General features: G+C 36.5%; 1 protein-coding gene across 3 annotated transcripts in view; it reads left to right on the forward strand.

Annotated features, from left to right (window-relative positions):
• Positions 1-9,335: 9,335 nt before the first annotated feature.
• Positions 9,336-21,124, forward strand: part of SLC13A1 (solute carrier family 13 member 1) — a 126,201-nt gene continuing 114,412 nt past the window's right edge. For all 3 annotated transcript variants that reach the window (XM_016125214.2, XM_016125212.2, XM_016125213.2), the window contains exon 1: positions 9,336-9,473. In XM_016125214.2, coding sequence (XP_015980700.2) covers positions 9,375-9,473 — 99 coding nt within the window. In that variant the 5' untranslated portion in view covers positions 9,336-9,374. The remainder of the gene's footprint in view (positions 9,474-21,124) is intronic.

Consider the following 21,124-nt stretch of genomic DNA (forward strand, 5'->3'; position numbering starts at 1 on the left):
ACATGACATGTGACATGGAAATAGATTATATGTAAAATCTAATAGTTCTCATTCTCTACAGAGATTTGCAAAAAAATAAATAAATAAAACAATACCACTATTCTCCTTTTAGAAAGTAAATTTATATTTATTAAATAGATTATTTCTGTTAGCATGTAATAGGGTTATTATTCTTGTTTTTAAACAAATTGATAAACACTTAAAATTTTTCTCAATTTGACTTTCTAATAGAACATTAGAAAACAACCTTTAGATAAACATGTAGAGGGATTCTGAGACTAAAAGTTTGAGAACTGCTGATGAAGTACTTGATACTTTTCAAATAATTTCACATTTGTCATGTAATTTTGACTTTCATCTCTTCTAAAGTTGATATAATTCACATACTACAATGTTCACTCTTAAAGTATACAGTTCAGGGGTGCTTAGTATATTTGCAAAGTTGCACAACCATCACCACTATCTAATTTCAGAATATTTCCAAAATTATTAGAGAAACCTCTTGCCCATTAGTGATTATTCCCCATTCCACCCTTTCCCCAGCCCCTGGCAACCACTAATCTACTCTCTGTCTCTATGGATTTGTCTATCCTGGGCATTTCATAGAAATATAACTAGGCAATTCGTGGCCTTTTGTGTCTGACTTCTTCGACTTGTCATAATGTTCTCAAGGTTTATCCATGTATTAGAATTTCACTTTTTATGACTGAATAATATTCCATTGTATGGATATATCACATTTGTTTATGCATTCATCATTTGATGGACACTTGGATTGTTTCCAATTTTTGAAGCGATTATGAAAAAAAGCTGCTTCTAGCATTCATTTGAGTACAGACATGTTTTTATTTCTCTTCGGTATATACCTAAGGGTGGAATTGCTGGGTCAAATGGTAACTCTATTTTGAGAAACTTCCAAATAATTTTGAGAAACTTCCAAATAATTTTCCAAGGTGGCTATACAATTTTAAATTCTCACCAATCATGTATGAGGATTCAATTTCTCTATATTCTTCCCAACAATTGTTGTTGTCTTTTTTATGATAGCCCTCCTAGAGGGTATGAAGTAGTATTCTTTAGTGGTTGTGATTTGCATTTCTTTGGTGTCTAATGATGTTTTAATATGCATAATGGCCATTTGTGTATCTTCTTTACAGAAATGTCTATTCAAATCCTTTGCTCATTTTTAAAAAATTATATCGTCTTTTTATTATTGAGTCATAATAGTTTTTTACATATTCTAGATATTAGACCCTTATCAGACATATGATTTGCAAATATTTTCTCCCATTATGTGGATTGCCTTTTCACTTTCTTGATAGTGTCTTTGAAGCACAAAAGTTTTTAATTTTTATGAAGTTCAGTTTGTGTAGTTGTTCTTTGGTTACTTGTGTTTTTGGTGTCATACGAAAATATTCAATGCCAAATCCAAGGTCACGAAGATTTAAACTTATGTTTCTTTCAAGAGTTTTTTAGTTTTAGCTCTTAAATTTAGTCTTTCGGTCCATTTTGAGTTAATTTCTGTATGTAGTATGAGGCAGGGTCCAAATTTATCTTTTTTTTTTTTAATTTGGATATCCAATTGTCTTGTTTGCACTGTTCGATGAAAAGACTCTTCTTTCCTTCAGTGAATTGTCTTGGTACCCTCACCAGGGTAGTTTTACTTTTGACCCAACTTTCATTACTTCCAAGTTAGTCTTGACTAGTTGTGCCTTTCACACAAGTTCAAAGTGCATTTTCCCAGACCAAGCATTGTCTGTCAGATAATTAGCGCAAACATGTGGCAAGGAAGTCAATTCTGACCAACAGTTTACTCAGTCTCTATGAAAACATCTAAGATGAGTAATCACAGCAAGCTCCTGGGTCTGTGAGAAGGTAAATGATTCTACGTGAATTCATCTTAAAGTTTCCTTTATGCTATATTGATTGGATTTCCTGAGGTTCTATATGGCAAGGTGACAAATCTGTTGACTACTTGTTTGGATTGACTTTGGATAGCTTCTTTTATATTTTTAATATTGCTTTTTTATTTTCAGAAGATATGTAACATCAAAGGTTAGAAATTACTATCTTCTTCTAGGAATTTTTGAGAATTCTACATTTATTGAAAAGAAAATTTTAATCTATGTACTGAAAAGTAATTCTTTGAATATAAATAAATCCTGGAAACAGGGATGAAAGTGTTGGAAGAAATGTGAGATCATATAATGCAAATCCTTGATTTTTAAAAGGAAAATAGTGAAGCCTATGAAAGTAAATTTATTTATCTGGGGGATACCCACAGAAAAGTAATCTGGCCATGAGGAAAGGTGATTGGAGGCTATAGCCATAGTCTTGAAAAAGATTTTTTTTTCCCTTGGGTCTTTAAAATTGCAGAGTCTGAGTTCCAGTCACTCTCTCAGCCATAGTTCTTCTTGGTCCAGACTCTCTCTCTTTCCCAGAAGCCTCTGCTGAAATTCCAGAGGGGCTGATGCTGTGTCTTCCCAGGAGATAATATCCCTAGAGCAGAAAAGAGAGGAAAGAGTGGCCAGGAGGCGATATGCTAGTGGTTTTTGATACTACTAGGTCCATACCAATTCCACATGTGTTTTCCTGAATGTTTGTTTATAAAGTTGTTCATTCACAGGTGCATAATACTGATAACACTTCCTTTCTAGAAAACAGGAACATTTCCAATTTTTAAATAACTATTGAAAGGTAATCCTTCTTTCTTTGGAGAAATCAATGATGCGATAAGTATAGTTACTAACTCTTCTTCTCCAGACAAATACATATTTCAAAGTATACAGGAAGAATTGGTTAGTGAAATTGAAAATAACATGTCTTAGAAAAAAACCGTTTATGTCCTTTTTGGTATTTTTGCTACCTAAGGAGCAAAAGAGTAAACATAATCAAAAGTGTAACCTAAATTTCTGGGAAGGTAGATTTCAAAAATTTTATAAGAAATATATTTATGCTCAAGGACAGGAGACAGGTAAATGCCCTCTCGATTATCAACAAAGTAAAAACTGTTGTTATTAACTGTGCATCAGTGTCAATCTTGGGCCATACTCCAGAATGGACCACTGAATGCAAACAGTGCAGTGGTAGTATCCACACGCTGCTTTCTATTGTAAAAGCATCTACTTAAAGGAAGGTATCTGGAGAAGGGAACCTGTTGAATATATTATCAGTGATTTGGAATAAAAAATATGGAGGGAACTATCGTTAAATTTGTGTATAACGTTTATGCAATGAATGAAAGAAGTCATGGCAATTTAAACGTGTAAAAATCCAACAAGATAGAAATTAATAGGGAAAATTTTCCGTATCTATCAGGATGACAAGATAGAGATTACTTAGCTATAGTACATAGAAAAATATTTTCGATTGGGTAATAAGCTCAAACTATGTCAGCTATGTATTGGGGGGAAGCAAAACATTCTGCAATGAAGCTTGCGTTCCTCTAAGCACCGCATCCAGAACATCTGCAATAGAGCTGAACCCGGGAACCAGGTGGAGGATATAGGAAAACATAACTATTCCAGATTCTTAATCAGAACATGCCTAGGACAGTGAAGAGACTTAAAATTTGAGACATGAGGGATATTTGAAGCAAAATGGATAAGACTTTAAGTATATAAAGGCTGTCATATGAAGAGTAGTTTGATTTTTTTTTCCACTGATGCTCCCCAAAAGCAGAATTAAAGCAGTAAATGGAAGCTACAGGAAGGCAAATTTTGGCACAATGTCAGGGGTAAAAATTCTAACAAAAAGGAAAGAAAATGTTAAAATTTGAAATGAGAGATGAGTCATCCATCATTAGAAGTATTCAAGAATGGGCTGAAAAAGAATGAGCTTTTAGGCATCAATATTTCACAGGGGCAAGAACAATTTTCCAAACCAGAGATACTATGATTCTCCCAAAATAGAGAATGCTATATCGGGTCAAGACACTTGCCATGAGACTTTATAATTAGTTATTTTAGGGACTATGAAAATGGAGATTGTTATGACAAGTAACAGAGCAGTCAGAATTAATTGCCTTCTCAGGGCACGTGTCTTATGCTTTACTGAGCCACTAGGAATCATTGGCTGTGGGTGTGCCGTCTTCCCTATTCCATGCCGATGGCCAGCTCCCTTGTGAAGGCACAGTATCTTATTCACATCAATTCACTCACTGAAAGAATTTTTATTTGGGTCTAGAGTTCAAACTACTCTTCACCACTACCATTTCATATCATGTTTAGGTAGGCCAAAAGTATAAAGTAAGCCATGTCCTCATGGTCTGTCAGTTATGTAGTTTAACTGTAACATAAATTGAGAAGAAAACATTTTTTTTTGAAAATGTCCCTCTGTGAATCTACGGTAAAAAATAAAATAAAATAAAATAATGTAAGCATAAATAACAGAATAAATTTTGATGTTTCTTCATAAGATCATAAGTAGTCCAGGGCATACCTTTCCTTTCTCTGACCAATGAATTTCCTCTGTCAGCAAGCGTTTTGAAGCCACAGCCACCAAAACCAAAGAATAAGCCAGGGAGTGGAGAGCGCTGAATGCTGTAGCTATGCCAACAGAAAATTACTGCGAACGAGCAGCCTGGCTAACTTCCTGTATTCATGTTAATGACATATTGTAAAGTATTCTACACTTAGGTAAAAGTAAATTCCAAGGAAGATGGGTCAGCCTGACAGTAAACTGGATTGTGTCAATGTCACTTACTGCACTTAAAATGAAATCACCATTAGGAACTATGTTAACACTTTATCTTTTCATTGTCATAAAGGACAAGAGATAGTCCAGGCTCAAAGGGACAATATTTCTGGTGGTAAACACAGTGAGAAACATCTTTCCCCACCCCCCACCCCCCCACCCCCGCCGAGATAGGAAAACAGACACGTTTGGCTGTGAGCAACAGTGAATTCATAGCAGAACTGAGATTACCAAGGAAAATTTTTATGTGACTAGTTTCTTTAAACTGGGTTCTCTAGCTATAATTAAAACCAGTTTTTGACTGCCTAATTTGAACTATATGGAATCCTCACGACTTAACAAGAGGAGTGAACGTTTGGAGCAGCTGGGATCATATGGTAGTTCTACACAATCTATTTCGACGGCTCGTTGGCTTCCATTTCTAAAAGTTCTAGAGTCATAGTAATCCTCCCAGAGCACCTTAAACCTGGCCTGCCTTCCCATCCAGGGGCTGACGATAAATGCTACATCTAGAAAACCCGGGTTCACCTCTGAATCCCGTACATGTTCTCATGAGGATTATAATGATGTCCCATGTGTCAAGACTACCAGAATATGACTGTGTGTAAGGAGACTGGGCAGGGGAGTGAGGAATAAACAGGGAGGGAGTGGGAATCAACAGAGTTCCTGACATTCTAGGGCAGTTTTAATCAACTTCCTTTCTAATGACATGCTAAATATTCCAGAATCTTCTTTCATCACTTGCATTTTTTCCCCAACATTCAACCTTACTCTTCTTTCCTTCATCTCTGAATTTTTCCCTTCCATCTTTCAGAGGGCCTCGGTAAAAGATATGGTCAGGCTTGGTCAAGAGAAGAACATTCCTCACACGCAGGTGGAGGGGATGACTGGTCACGTCTGGGCTCCAGTGCGCAGGTGTCCTGGCGACTGCTGCTTCCGCTGGAGATAGGGCCTCCTCTTTTGGAATTTGCTTTGCTCCTCGGTTCATTGGTGTTGAGGTCCTCACCTCATAGGACACAGTTCAATTTTCATCTGTTCAGTCAGTCATTTACTTCATAGCATTGGAGAAATGATTATTGAAGTTGGAGTTAATAATAAATGATACCAATTTAGGTGTTCAGGGACTTTTTTTTTGGTATGAATCTAGAATCTCTAGGGTAGATTATCCTTTCCTTTATTTTAGAAAGTTAAAAAGAAAACTGGTGCAGTTAATTGATGTGAGCCCGGAAATTTTACTATATATATATATATATATATATATATATATATACATATACATTATTAAAATAGTGGAAAATGTAAGTCAGTCAGTCTACTCACAGGGCAAAATATATCTTACAGATACTAACTCATTGAGTCTTAAATGTTAGTTCACATAAAACTATATAGGGTGTCAATGAAACATGAAGATTTCCATTTTAATCTAATAGAGCAGAAAATCTGTATTTTTGTCAAGTGCCCAGATTATCTGAATATAATTGAACTAAGGAGCCTCCTGGACAACTGCACAGAAAGTCAGGGTTTGGGAATTTGGGCAAAGACTAGAATTGTCAGGATGGATTTGTAGAAAGCAGTGGATTTGAGACTAGTCTATAAGGTCTAACATTAAAGATGGGTGGGATTTAAAGACGGAGAAGGGAGGTGATTTCTCAGAAGAGGCAAAGGTCTGAAGCACAGCACAAATTTAGGAGTAAGTGTGGCATTAGAAACAGACAACTGGAAAACAAGCCTGAGAGAAGCCGCCTGAAAGCTGGTATCATTGCCCTCATGTTAATTGTCCACACACCTTAAGCATCTTGGACATTCAAACTTCTTTGTGAAGGTACCCAGAAATATATAAAGAAAGAATCTTTCTTTCTCTGTATGCCTAAACCTGAGTTTCACATAAGTTATGTCTAACTATAAGGTTCAATGATAGAGAGAGCAAGCTCTGGAGCTACAGTCCCTTAGCCAACCAAACCCTGTGCCTGTATACAAACTCTAAATGTGATGGTTTAGTGTTTAATGTGATAATATAGTGTTTAGCATCAAATTAATAGTCCTTATGGTAGGCACATGACATAGTACCAAAAAAACCAGCATCGCCTTAGGAGCCAGAAAGTACTGAATTTTAATCACTATTATATCACTTCTACTTTGGGTATTTTACTTGGCCTCTTTGAATTTTAGTTTTCAAATGTGTAAAATAAAAATAATAATAACAATACATACATACACACTTAGTATTGAGTTTTAAGGGTTAATTGAGGTGGTAAATGCAAACTCCCAGACACAGAGTAGATATCTATGAATGAATGAGCAATATTTCCTATTTTTTTATAGTATAGTTGTAAAGAATATGTTTTAAATGAAATAATCCATGATTATGCAAATGGCATGGTACATTTTAGGTCAGAGAGATAAAACAGCACAATTGTGATGCATTAAGAGATATTTATGGGTTTTTTACAAAAAAAAAAAAAAAAAGATGTGGATGTTAATTGTTGGGCTGATTAACAAAGTGCTGTCATTTGAAGGACACCCTGAGATATGTTTCCAAGGGACCCAGAGTCTCCTGTTAGAGTTTCGTTCTCTGGTAACTCTTGCAGAGGTATGCAGCCCATATTAGTCATTTGGGTTCAATGTGAATTATTTTTCAGATCTTTTCTCTCTATGGCAGTAGAAAGAAAATTGCTTAGGAACAGGAGATTGGCTGGACATAAAGAAAAACTGGAAACATTTTATAATAAGAGGCACCCACAGAAGATCAAACTGGCTAGAGCCTCAGGCCATAATAGGAGGGTCCTGCAAGCCTTTGTCTAGTGAGAAATGGGCACCAGAATAGGAAAAATAGGGCACAGAAAGCAAGTGCTGACAAATGTCAAGTGCTTTTCCTTCAGCCCCTGTCTGGTTCGAGTAGTATTGTTCCCTGCACAATAAATTCCTCATTTCCATTAAATGTCACATGAATGCCTTTTTAGTTTTGGTGTTATGTCACAAAGTAAAATCTTCTCGGAGGGGAAAGTGAAGCTTAAATGTTCTCCCCACCAGGTGGCCTAGGGAAATCAGGAAACAGAAACATTTTTCTTCAAAAAATAGTGGGGGGGGGGGGGAAGCAGTTATCTGTTATATAAAAAAAATAAATATTGAAGCAGTTTTAAGTAACTCAGTTCCTTTAATGTGTTTTGTAACACTATTATTACTGCCTATTATTGCTCATGGTTTATTACTGTTATTATTAATAATTACCCTCTCTTTCATCTGAGAAATTCACAGTAAAATGTGCCTCTCTGGTTTGGAGACTTTTTCTGTTTACTATTCTGATTTGCCTGAATCACTATATGTGATGTCTTTACAAATTTACACTTTTAGAGGGAGAAAAAAATACTTTTTCATTTACATTAATAATACAGGGAGAGTTGGTGAAAAAATTATTTTTCCTGATGGGAAAAGAAAGCGGAATTACATTAGTGTAGAATTAGAAATAAGATTTAAATGATAACCGTAGATTAGCTAAATGTAAAGTTATTTATGCCCCCCAAAACGGACTATAAATTATAGAAGAAATGCGTTTTGTTTATACCTAGGACTGGGTGCATAGTAGTTGCTTAATTGAGGTTTATTGGATGATCAATTTATAGCATAATGAAAAACAGAGTTCTAGCCCTGAGAAGTTTCAAAATACGACCTCCATATCACCGTCAGAACAGTCTCCATCTACACACACACACACACACACACACACACACACACACACACACACACACACACGGATGGCCCGAATGACTCATCTCTGTGCAGATTCCCTTGTAATTATCTAGTCAGTATCAGCACAATAGTATCAACTCAATCGCGGAAAAGTCTTGCAGGGGCAGGTGTTTGTAAGGCTTCACAGTGACTTTTGGTTTCTTATCAAAAGAAGCAACAGCGTCCAGGAAATATGCAAAACTTTGCTTTCAAACAGCGAAGAAATCATTGTGTAATTGAGTGTGTTACTGGGGAGGAAAATGTTATTCAATGTTGGAAGCAGGGTGTTTTATCTTTTGAATGAGAGCAGAGGATTCCCGAATGGGAGAGGTCAAGAGTTCTCTGAGTCACACTTCACATGAGCAGTGCAGAACACTGCCTCAGTATGGTGTCTGAGAAGCCCCAGAGAAATCCATCTGTATCAAAACCCTTCCCTTTCACACTACCACACACTGAAATTCCTACTGTTTCAATTCATGTGTCGAAAATGAGCTTCCTTCAAAGGGCGGCAGAGGCACCCAGTGGAGACTTGCTCAAGGCACCACCTAAGTGCTGTAACTTCTCCCGTTAGGGAGCCTGGAAGTCAGGGGACATCAAAAGGGCTGGAGGGGCCTCATTGTTGGCAAACTCAGCCAGTCTTACTATTTTGCCTTCTCCTACACTTGGCCGGTCTGTATTCCAGTTAATGTGAACACAGAAAATAGAAAAAGAACAACTTTTACCTTTCAAAAGCCGTACCAGCAAATGGTCTTTGATTTCTTCCAGTCTTAGGCTTATCTCTCCAGTTAATTGTGACAGTAAAACAATAAAGATTGAGATTTAATTTTAACTCATGTTGGTCATTCTAGGGCAGTGAGTGAAGAGGATGAGCTAGAGAAATATTAATCCAGGCTGGTTATTTAACATCTGCCTTATTTGGAGGAGAACACTATCAAAGGCACCCACTCAGGACAATGAAACTCTTTAGTTATATTTTGGTTTATCGCCGATTTCTCCTTATAGTTTTTACTCTATTGATTTTACTGCCCTTGCCTATCATCCTCCGCAACAAGGTAAGTGAACCTGGAGAACAGGTTGGTGGATTTCCTGATTTATTTAATTGTCCTTCATTATTGCTGTGCAATTGCCTGGCTCAGAGCTGAATGAGTGGTGATCCTTTGGGGCTGAAGGAAGGATGCTCGTACATTGATCATTTTTCTCCTTCCTAATGATTAACGTTGATTGATTCTCAGTGTCATTAACTAGAACAATTAAGTAGTCTATTCAATCAGACTTATTCTTTTCCTGTCAACTAGATGATAGGTACAACCCTTGAGATCTTGTAGTTCAAGTTACTACTCTCCAGGGAGCATCCTGGGTTAGCACAGCCCCTTCCCCTGAGACTAGAGAGAAATGTGATGATCTTTTTTTTTTTTTTTTTTTTTTTTGTTAATCAGAAAATCTAATACATTATTACTAAGCCATGTTCTGGTCACTCCAGCTCGTATTCCATTTTGGTATACCTGTAAGCATTTTTCTGTTTGCTTTTAAATGTAGTCTGTCTATTAAGTCCAAAAATGATAATCTCAATACATTTTTAAGCCCTTAGTAAAATGATTTAAATAAGCAGACATTTAGTGAGCACCTTCAATATGCCAGGCATGACAAATATCACTTACTGGTACGAGGACAGACACTGGAGCCAGGCTTTCTGCTTTAAGTCTCAAACTTACCATGTACAAGCTACATGTCCTGGGCAAGTTATTTTAACTCTCAGCACTTCTGTTTTTTTCATATGTAAGATTGGAATAGTATCAGTGTTGCCGTGAGAATTAAATATGAGTAAGTGCTCATTAAGCACTTATTCGGACCAGTGGCTGGCATACAGTAAGTGGGCAGTGTGAGTCTCCCAAATGTGTTGACTCCACAGCTGATGTAATTCTCATAACCTCGTGATACCTTTTCTCTGAGTAGAAGAGAATCATTCTTATGTTTCCCTCTAACAAGCATTATTCAAGGTTATGTCACTCTAGATTAAACAGAATTGCTGTAATTATGACACCATGGGTCCTCAGAAGGTGGCCACTAATCTAGGACTCTCTGAGGAAAGTTCTTGTGAGCTCATGAAAAGTCTTTTTCGACTCTGTCAAGGTATCCTCTACCTGCAAAGCTGTCAAAGGGACAGGCCTCTGTTGCCTGTAACTGCGGGTTGTCTTCGTGCCAGGGGCAACCACCCAGCTGCAGCCTCCCAGGCTGGGCCTCTCCTTGCACCAAGGCCTCCTAGTACTCTGTGGGTGGAGGGAAGAACTCCTCATCCCCTTTGGTTAAACATTGTTCTGAGCCTCCAAATTCTTACAGGATTTCTAATGAAAACAGCAGGCACAGTCAGTTGTTTTGGTTTGGTTGGTTTTGTTTTACAAATTCTGTGCCTCTAATCTTTCCCTCTCTTCCCTGCTCCTCCCACTTCTGCTACTCTCCAGCACTCCTTAAAAATCTCTGGCAACCACCAGGTGATAAATTTGTGTCTCGGACACAGGGCTCTAATCTGAATGACCACCCTCAGCCCCCTTTGAAAACTTAGACTCCATCTGGATTGCATTTTCTCTTTCCAACTCCCCTGGTCCCATATCCCCTAGACCTAGCTGGATCTACCATGAGCACATCTTGGTTCATCCTGGTTCATCCTGGACACCTACTATATTGCAGTATTTCTCCACTGAGTTTCAGCATAAGTCTATCCTTACAGCAGAAAAAATAAGAAATTAAACTAGTTAAACAAACTTAGGCCATGATTACTTATCATTCATGCTGCTACTTTGACATATAAACCCATGAAACTGATTATCTTCCATAATTTTCAAAGAAAATGAATATAAACTCTGAAAGAGAAAATAAGTAAATAAATAAGAGGCAATGATTTCAGTGCACGATTCATTAACTGGAAAGTACATTCTTGCTAAGAAATGCAGTCATTGATTTTTTTTTCAAGGTGTTATGACAAGTGTACGTTAGTTAGGTCTGTGGGGAAACTAAGGGCCTGGCATTTGATGAACTGTGTTCCCCTTTCCTTTCCCTCTAATCAACTCATTTGTTAAAACTCAAATAATGTTAATAGGAGGGTTCTTTTTCCTGCAACAATAACACGATTTCATTTTTTTTGGCTACTCTAAATGTATATTTAATCATTTTTAATCAACTAAAAATTAAAGAATATTATTTTAACTGTTGCTTACAATGAAAATAGAACTTTTTTTGCAGAAAAAAAACAGGCTTTTGGATGGAATACAGTTTAAGTAAAGGCTGACTTTGGTGTAGATGCAAATCAATTTATTGTTAACTATCAGGCTACTTTAAATGCATATTTAATCATTCAATCAAATGATAAGTAAACTCAAAGAATATTATGTTAACTGTTGCTTACTATGAGAGCAGAATTTTTTTTTTTTTTCAGAAAATCTGGCACTTTGGAGGGTATGAAATTTAAATAGAGGTTTACACCGACATGGATGCAAATAATTTTATTATAACTTTTGGGTTACCAAACTGGAGAACCCTATGTTTCTAAACACACAGTAACAGGACAAATAAAGATCCAAGAAAAACAAAACATCAATTTCACTTCATAAAAACAATAAAATTACACAATCTAGAACCAACAATGAATCATTGGCTCATTTTTTTTTCATTTTCCTACCAGTTAATCAGTTGTTTGTATAGACTGGCCTTGACCCTTACTTTAATTCCATCTCAAATCAAAATTTGGCATCAGTGATGAGAGACTTTAAGTGATTCTTCAGTGTAATATTCAAAGAGAAGGAGAAGAACTTAGCAGAGCATGCTTCTGTTCCAGGCATTCTGCCAGATGCTTTACCTAAATTATCTTATTTATAACCATTACAAACCAACAAGATAATCACGTATGTTCTATCATTCTTACTCTACATTTGAGGAAATTGGTGTTCAAAGACACGTGACACAACAAAGGCCATATGGATGTGTGGAAACTTCATTCGAACTTGGGTTTTGCCAGAACTCGTAATTTATGCTTTAGCAATGTTCCCTCCCCACCCGCCTGTATTTTGTGTTTTTAAAGATTTGCCCTCTGTTTTGAAAAGTTTCATAAAGTGTGGTTTGGAATCATTTATCAACAACTCAGGCATTTCTCTTCATGATAATGCTTTAAACAGGTCAAACCACAGAAGACATAAAGCTTAGCCATTTTCTCAATTGACCTCATGCTACTCAATATCTTGAAGGTAGAAAATTGCAGTGATTCTAACCACTGGTGATGGGTCTTGTTAACCAAAAAAGAGGTTCAGTCTGTAATAAAGGACAAAAGGCATTTATTTGAGCAAAAGGATTGCAATCCAAGAGAGGCAGACCCAGGTAGCAATCCAAACTGAGCTCTGCGGAGAGCAAAGAAAGGCAGCGTTTTTAAAGGCAAAAACCACAGAATGTAATTCTTTCATGCAAATGAAGGATTGCTGGCTAGGTTGACAGGAATGGGTTAGTTCTAGTATACAAACATGGGAGGTGAAAACTACCAGAGGAAGTAAAGTCCATATGCAACCAGATAGAGATTGTTCCAGGATGCTTATGACTCAGCTTTGAGCTTAGTTTAGCAGCAGGTTTAGCAGCTTAATAGCAGTTTGGGAAACTGAGGCACAAGATGTGTACAGGCCCCACTTCCTTAATAGCCTCCTGACTCTATTTTAAAGTGACTCAACTCTCTTAGCAATGCTTATTCCATTTTTTTTTCTCTATATCAGCCTATGAGAACTGAATTAGTGGTCTTCTTATATGTATGCCATTTGCTGAATTGTCCCAGCAGTACAAGCTGGTCATGTCAGTTTGTCAGGATACGATGCACCTTCCCTTCATACCTGTGCCCAAATGCTCACCATGAGTCATGACATTTGGTAGGCACCTAGATACCTTCATTTCATGAAAATAATATTTTTATAGCAAAGGAGAATATGACTCAGCCCAGAAGCCCATAGGCATAAATCAAATAGAAACTCAAATTTAATCCTTATGAGTTAGGTATTATTAGTCAAACTTTGCAGATTAGAAATGGAGACAGAAACAAGTAAATAACTAAAAACATGGTTATATAGGTATTTCCAATCAACATCTGTCTGACTCGAGAGCCAGTGATCTCAACCACAAATGAATCTGTATCTTTACAGCCTCCACGGTGGTAGTCAGTATACTCCTAATACATTGGAGTAAATGTTGCTTTGCTAATGTAATCTTATTTTTTTTTTTATTGTTTAACACTGAATCATCAGAAAAGCTGTCTTTTTAGCTGTCATGTAGGCATAAAGGTAGTCTTAGTCCTTCCCCAATTAGTAGTGATCAGTAAAACAACCCTGTAATGTAATTACTATTTATGTAAACATTTGAATGAAATTAATAAGCTCAATGAATTTGTCTCATTTTGGAGAGGAAATTTCTTAAATATTCCCAGATGAAAACTGGTAAAAAACTGGCCTAGTCTACATGTCACAGTTTCAGTGACATTCTCTGTATGGCATCGTTCCTTTATGAATATTTCTAGCATCATGTTCATTTTTACTCTTCTCAGTTACTCTGTACTATTTCCTTACTTATTTTTCCAGTTCTTGGCTTTTCTTTGTATTTCTTGATGATAGATAGATAGATAGATAGATAGATGATAGATAGATATAGATATAGATATAGATATAGATATAGATATAGATATAGATATAGATATAGATAGATAAAGATAAAGGAAGGCCAGGTTTGCTTGAGAATCAGTAAGAGGAGAAAACTGAACAATAATATTTCAGGTTCATAGAGTGCATTTCCTCCAGGCATGTCTCACTCCTTCTAGTTAATCCAGTAATTCAGACCCCTTTTAGAGATAAGGAGACAAGGGAACAGCCAGCCACACAGAGATTGACCAGCGTTCCCCAGTTGAGTGATTGTAAAAACAAGAGCAGATTTCAATTTTCTCTGAGGTGCTTCTGGATTTCTCTAGAAAATATTTTGCACCAAGAGAGACTTGAAAAGAGAAGAGAGTGGGAGACTGACACATCAGAGCATTAATGCCCTTGAACAACAGGGGTTTGGGAGAGAGAAAATGGCTTTAAGGGCCAGCTCTGTTTCTGTAGCTGTCGTGTGCTGCCTGTTTCCTTCACAATATATTCATTTTATACATCATGAATTTCAAAGTTGGAATATCAATTATAATAAATAAAAGAAACAATACATAATGAAAGACTTATGGTGCTAAATCTAAATAAACTAAACAGATGGGAGAAACCCAGTGCTTGTAAAGAAATGCAAACTTTAAAGGGATAAAGGATCTAGTTAGAAGGAGGAAAGTGGTAGGTTGGGAAGTCTGACAAAGAAAATGAAAATGAGTGGGAGAGGATTTAAAAAAGAGGGAGGGGACAATTTCCAAGAAAACATAAAGAACTTCTAAAGGGCCAAATCAAGTAATTAAATCTATTAATAGAAACAGTTGATATCATTTTAAATGTTGGTTGAAAATATTGTAGGGATTAAGATAAAGGTGGAAATGTTGTAAACTCTAAGAAAAGTGAATATTTTAGACACAAGAAAGCATCAAAATTATGGAGGATGAGAAAAAGAAAAAATAGAAATCATGCTAATAATAATGTGGTAGATGAACAAAACCAGAAAATCCAAATTTGATATATTTTTATCTCGTGAATATTTTATGAAAAGTTGCTGAGCCCAAAGTGTTGTGCTAAGTAAACTGTGGGATCTTAGGAGTTTAATGTTTCTGCTTTCAAGTGGCTTGCACGATTGCTGAAAAGTCAATATATGCTATGGCAAACATTCATGACAAAACAAAGTAATCTATAAGTCTACACCAGATGATTTAAACGAATCATTTGTGTTATAGATGTGTAATTAACAAGTAGATAAACCTCTAAGTACTCATCAGCCTCCAGCCCCTCCATTCCCCCAACCACACACAGTTCCACTTGCCCATGACCTACTGATCCTATTTCCCTTCTCTCAGAGAATCTGATACCCTTCACCCCATTTCCAGGCCTGAAACCCAGGTATCATATCAGATGCTTCAGATATTCCTAAACCCCAATCACTCAGTCTTAAATCACCCCAACGTACTTCTCCATCTCTGTTTCTGCTGGCACTGCTTTCCTTGAGGCTGACTTCATCTCTTTCTTTCATAGACCATTTTCATACTTTTTCCCCCAAAGTACTATTTTTAAAATGCCAACCTAGTCCTGATAGACCCCTGGTCAAACTTTGTCAGTGGCTCCTTTTCATTTACAGGGGGAAAATATCTAAACAAAAAGCATATACGCTGATAGGTCTTTAAGATTTTGCTATTTATTTGTCCTAACAACCCTTCCCAAGGCCCCTAGTGCTACCTACCCATTCACATTTTCTACATTAGCAATATTTCCCTATTTGTGGACCCTAGAATACCCATGGCCAGTGCCTTCCTGTCTTTGCACAAGCTGCGTCCTCTTCCTGGAATGCCCTCTTCTCTTGCCCTGTTCTTGAGACAGGCAGCTCAGGCTGCTATATAAACTAAGTATCATCTTCCATATTCTCATTGCGTCATGGATACATTGGCTTCTACTAGAGTATGTACTTCATTTTTCTTTTATCTTTGCTCCCCCTCTAGCCTGTCCCAAGAACATGGAACATATTTAATTAGTTTCCTCCAGCACCAAACACAGTGCCTGTAACATGGTAGACTGTTGATAGCTATGCTGAATTAATGGACTGACAATCTCTCGTGGCAGAAGGACATGGAGAACAAGCCAGATCTTGTAGGAAGGATAGGATGCAGGAAAGAGAAGGTGATGAAAAGAAGGAACTTTAAATATAGCAAAAAGAATGATTAAGGTTCGGAATATGAATGCTGGTATAACAGCAGGGTGTTTCTCCAACTAGATCTTTTGCTTTCATGATACCTTTTTACACCTAGTTTGGTAACAATAATAAATGTGAATGTTCACTATAAGCCTCATAAAAACCATTAAAAATAGTCAATATTATCATCCCCACTTTACAGATGAGCAGAGACTCAAAGAAGTTAAAAAATTTGCCCATAGTCACATGGTGTATAAAAGGAGCAGGACAATTTAAACACAAGTCTGTCTGACTCCTTAGACCGTCAATGACATTGCTTGTTTAACAGTATTTATATCAGATCTTTAAAAGCTTGTACATGGGTTGCCTTTCTCTACTGTTCCTGCATTTGGGATTACAAAAGCATTTTGCTTTAAATACATATATTTTTTATTTTTCAATTACAGTCAGCATGCAATATTCTATTAGTTTTAGGTGTACAACGTAGCGATTAGACATTTATATAACTTACAAAGTGACCGCCCCGGTAAGTTCAGTATCCATCTGACATAGTTATTACAATATTCTTGACTATATTTCTTATGCTATATTTTACATCCCCATGACTGTTTTGTAATTACTGATTTGTACTTCTTAATCCCTTCCTCTTTTCACTCACCCCCGAAACCCTCTCCCATAGGACAACTACCAAATGTTCTCTGTATCCATGAGTTTGTTTCTGTTTTGTTTGTTCTTTTATTTTGTTCTTTAGATTTCACATGTAAGCGAAATCATATGGCATGTGTTCTTCTCTGTCTGACTTACACTACTCAGCACAATACCCTGTAGGTCCATCCACATTGTTGTTGTAGATGGCAAGATTTCATTCTTTTTTATGGCTGAGTATTATTCCATTGTATATATGCATCACCTCTTCTTTATCCATTCATCTATGGATGGACACCCAGGTTGCTTCCATGTCTTGGCTGTTGTAAATGATGTTGCAATGAATATGTGGATGCACATGTCCCTTCGTAGTAGTGTTTGGAGTCTGTTTAGAAGTTGGATTATTGGGTCCACCTTCTCTCTTGTTATAGCCTTTGTTTTAAAGTCCATTTTGTCTAGTATAAGTATTGCCTTTTTTTTCTTCTATTTTCATAAAATATCTTTTCCATCCCTTTACTTTCAGTCTGTGTGTGTGTTTTTCTACCTGAAATGAGTCTCTTGCAGGCAGTATATGTAAGGGTCTTGTTTTCTTACCCATTCAGTCACCTTATACTAATGTACATATTGAGATGAGGTCCCCCTCTGCCTGCATTGCAGAGCAACCACTACTCATGATAGACAGACAGTGTAAGCAAGAAATAAACTTTGGTTGTTTAAACTGCTGAGATATAGGGAGTTTAGCCACAGTAGCCTCGACTTGTCTTGACTTATCTAGCATATTTTGAAAAACTCCCCAAGTGATTCTGTCATGCTACCTCTGCACCATTTCCTCATGTGTAAAATGACTGAGACTCTTTAAAGAGTTTTAACTATTATCTATGGATCAGCTGCCCCAAATTTACCCGAAGTACTTGTTTAAAATTCAACGTCTAGATGTGAAGTCCAGGATGTAGCATGCTTAACAGACTCCTCATGTTTCTGAAGCAAGTTAATCCACAGACTGTTTTGATCACACTCTAATGCTTAGTCAGGCGGGGGAACTAAATGGTCTCTATGGCTATTTCCAGTTCTGCTGTGTGCATGGGGTGTGAGGATGGTTTATCTCTGTCGCTAGTTGGTTGCAGAAGTTAAATGAAAAGAAGGAGTTAAAAATTCTCCAGTATTTAGCATAGAGGAGCCATCAATTGCCTTTCCCTGTTCTCCATTTGGGCCAAAAACTAACAAGAAATGCTAATTAATTGTCCTTGACTTCGCAGTTGAGCTCCTTCTAACTCTCCATCTTCCAAGATGACAGTATTCCAAGTCATTTCAAGCTTTGCAATTAACATGGATTGAGTCTTAAGAAATCAGTACAGCAGTAGGGGTAGGTGTATCACGAACCGTGCAATGCTCTTTACAGGCTTTGTCAAATAATAGTGTGTGGTTTTTTTTTTTGTATCACACAGATTTAGAATGCATGATTTTTCTCCTTTCTTAATTGCTTTGCATTCTCTTTAGAAATCAATTGCAGTGAGTGAAACTCATGATTGCTCCTACTTTTCTCAAGCTGTGCTGAGAGAGCATATCCACATACATACTAATTCATCAGCCAAATTACTTCCTAATATCAGTGTATTGTTAAAAAAGGGGGAGAGTGAAAAAAACACTATATTTTGAAGCCTAATTTATATTTTAATTCCATCTGGAGCTATAATTTAAAACATAATCAGCCAAAATAATTTGACAGTCAGAACTTGGGGCAGGGGGAGGGAGTAGCATTATCCAAATTGCCCAGACATAGCTTCATTTGCCTTTTCCACTTATGCAGCAAGTGCCCTGGCTGCACGTAGTTGAGGTGGTTAAGACAGGGTATGAGTACGATATTGTTAAATGGAGCCTGAGGAAGTTGGAGAATGTCAGTTATGGGGGATTAGCCTATGCAGGTAAATAGTTTAATTTCAATTCTAGTTTGTTGACAAGAGAGATATGATTTCTAGGAGAAAGGTAGAGACATTCTCCCACTGGGGTGAGGGTCAAGATGTCTAATGCTAGGCAAATAGAAAACAGAAAAGAGAACAAGGCAAAGAAAGAGGTTCCTATGCTAAATAACTATGAATAAGATAGTGATTGAGTGTTTTATGTAGGGGTCAAGATATATGAATAAAAACAATTGTAGAAAGAACACAGAGAAGAAACATTTGTTCATTCATTAAATATTATCGAGTGCTTACTATATGCCAGGCATTTTAAGAGCTGGAATAGGGCAGTTAATAAAATAAGTTATGCTCTCAGGGAGCTTATATTTGGATTGAATCCCAACTCAACCAAATACTAGCAATGTGATCATTGATCCTTAGTTCAACATGAAATTTTAGTGGGAGCTAAATAAGGTAAGTTATATAGACCACCAAGAATCGTATCTGGCATGCAGTAGGCATTCATAAATGTTATTTTGCCATCCTTTTACTTTGATTACAAGAAAAAAAATTTACTTGGCAAATACCTTTTCTTTTTAATAAGCTTTTTCTATCTATAAAGGCTAAGATCAGCAGTTTAGATGACATTTATATAGTTAGGACTCCCTCCACACACACACACCCCACCCAAACTCCCTTCTCCATTCTAAATACAAAGCAAGTATTTCTGTAGACCAGAATGAGTCAGAAAAGCAAGTAAGTAGAGAAAAGGTGAGAAACTATGGCTTCAAGTACTCCTACATCATCCTGGGGTCAGAGTCAGGTTCAATGCCACAAACTAATGGTTGGGGAATGGTTTTCTTGCAGCTGTGAAAGAGAAAAAGAGCTAGATTAATCACTTTCTGTGGTGGTATTCACAGGGCAGACACTGCTCAGATTCCCAGTCTGTACCTGACTCTTAACTACTTGATCCAGCTAGATAACTGGATTTCCTTGTCCTGGCAGGACAGGCCCTTAGGGAGCTCAAAGCTAGCTGGAGGGAACTGTAAAACTTTTAGATAAAGAATAATAGGTACAGAAAGAAAAAAAAACCCACAAAAACAAAACAACTACCACCCAATATAAATCTGAAGATAAAATTTGAAAATACAATAAGAAAATTAAGAAAGACCATAAGGAAATCAACACAGATTAAAACACTCCAAATGAGACAAAAGTAATAGGGAAATCAGTAGCTAAGGAAAGAGGGAAAAATCCACAAAAAGAATAACAAAGTATTTTTTTAATAGAGATAATATCAATTACACACCAACAAATTGGATAACCTGGAAGAAATGGATAAAGTCTTGTAAACATACAACCCATCAAGAAATAGAAAACCCGAACAGACAAATAATAAGTAAGGAGCTTGAATCACTAATCAAAAACCTTCCAACAAGAAAAGCCTAGGAGCAGATGGCTGCACTGGTGAATTCTACCAAATATTTCAAGAAGAATTAATGCCAATTCTTTACAGACTCTTCCAAAAAATTGAAGAGGCAGGAACACTTCCAAAATGATATTATGAGGCTAACATTACCCTGACACCAAGCCCAGACAAAGAAACTGCAACAAAAGAAAATACAGGCCTATATCCCTGATGAATATACGTATAAAAATCCTCAACAAAATAGTAACAAATTGAATTTATTAGCACATTAAAAGGATCATACAGCATGATCAAGTGGGATTTGTCCTGGGAATGCAAGGGTGATTTAATACACACAAATCACTTAATGTGACACAGCACATTGACAGAATAAAGGATTTAAAAAAACCATACCATTATCTCAATAGATGCAAACAAACCATTTGACTAAATGCAAATTAAGTCCAGAAGGAGTGAAATTCAGCATAAAAAATAACATATATGACAAGCACACAGCTAACATCACACTAAGTGGTAAAAAACTGTAAACTTTTCCTCTAAGATCAGGAATAAGGCCATTTCTTTCAACATAGTATTGGAAGTCCTAGACAGAGCAATCAGGCAAGGAAAAGAAATAAAAGTAATCAAATTGGAAAGTAAGAGGTAAAATTATCTCTGTGTAGATAACATGATACTACATATCAAAAATCCTAAATACTCAATAAAAAACTGTAAAAACTAATAAATTCAGTTAAGTTGCAAGATACAAAATCAACATCAAAAATCAGTTTTTTCTATATACTAACAAGTAACTATCAAAAAATAAAATTTACAATACCATCAAAAAGAATAAAATACTTAGCAATAAACTTAACCAGGAGTTTTAACTTCTATACTGAAAACTGTAAAACTATAAAACATTGATGAAAGA

This window comes from Rousettus aegyptiacus, unplaced genomic scaffold, assembly GCF_014176215.1.
Source record: "Rousettus aegyptiacus isolate mRouAeg1 unplaced genomic scaffold, mRouAeg1.p scaffold_m13_p_13, whole genome shotgun sequence".
NCBI classification, from domain to species: domain Eukaryota; kingdom Metazoa; phylum Chordata; class Mammalia; order Chiroptera; family Pteropodidae; genus Rousettus; species Rousettus aegyptiacus.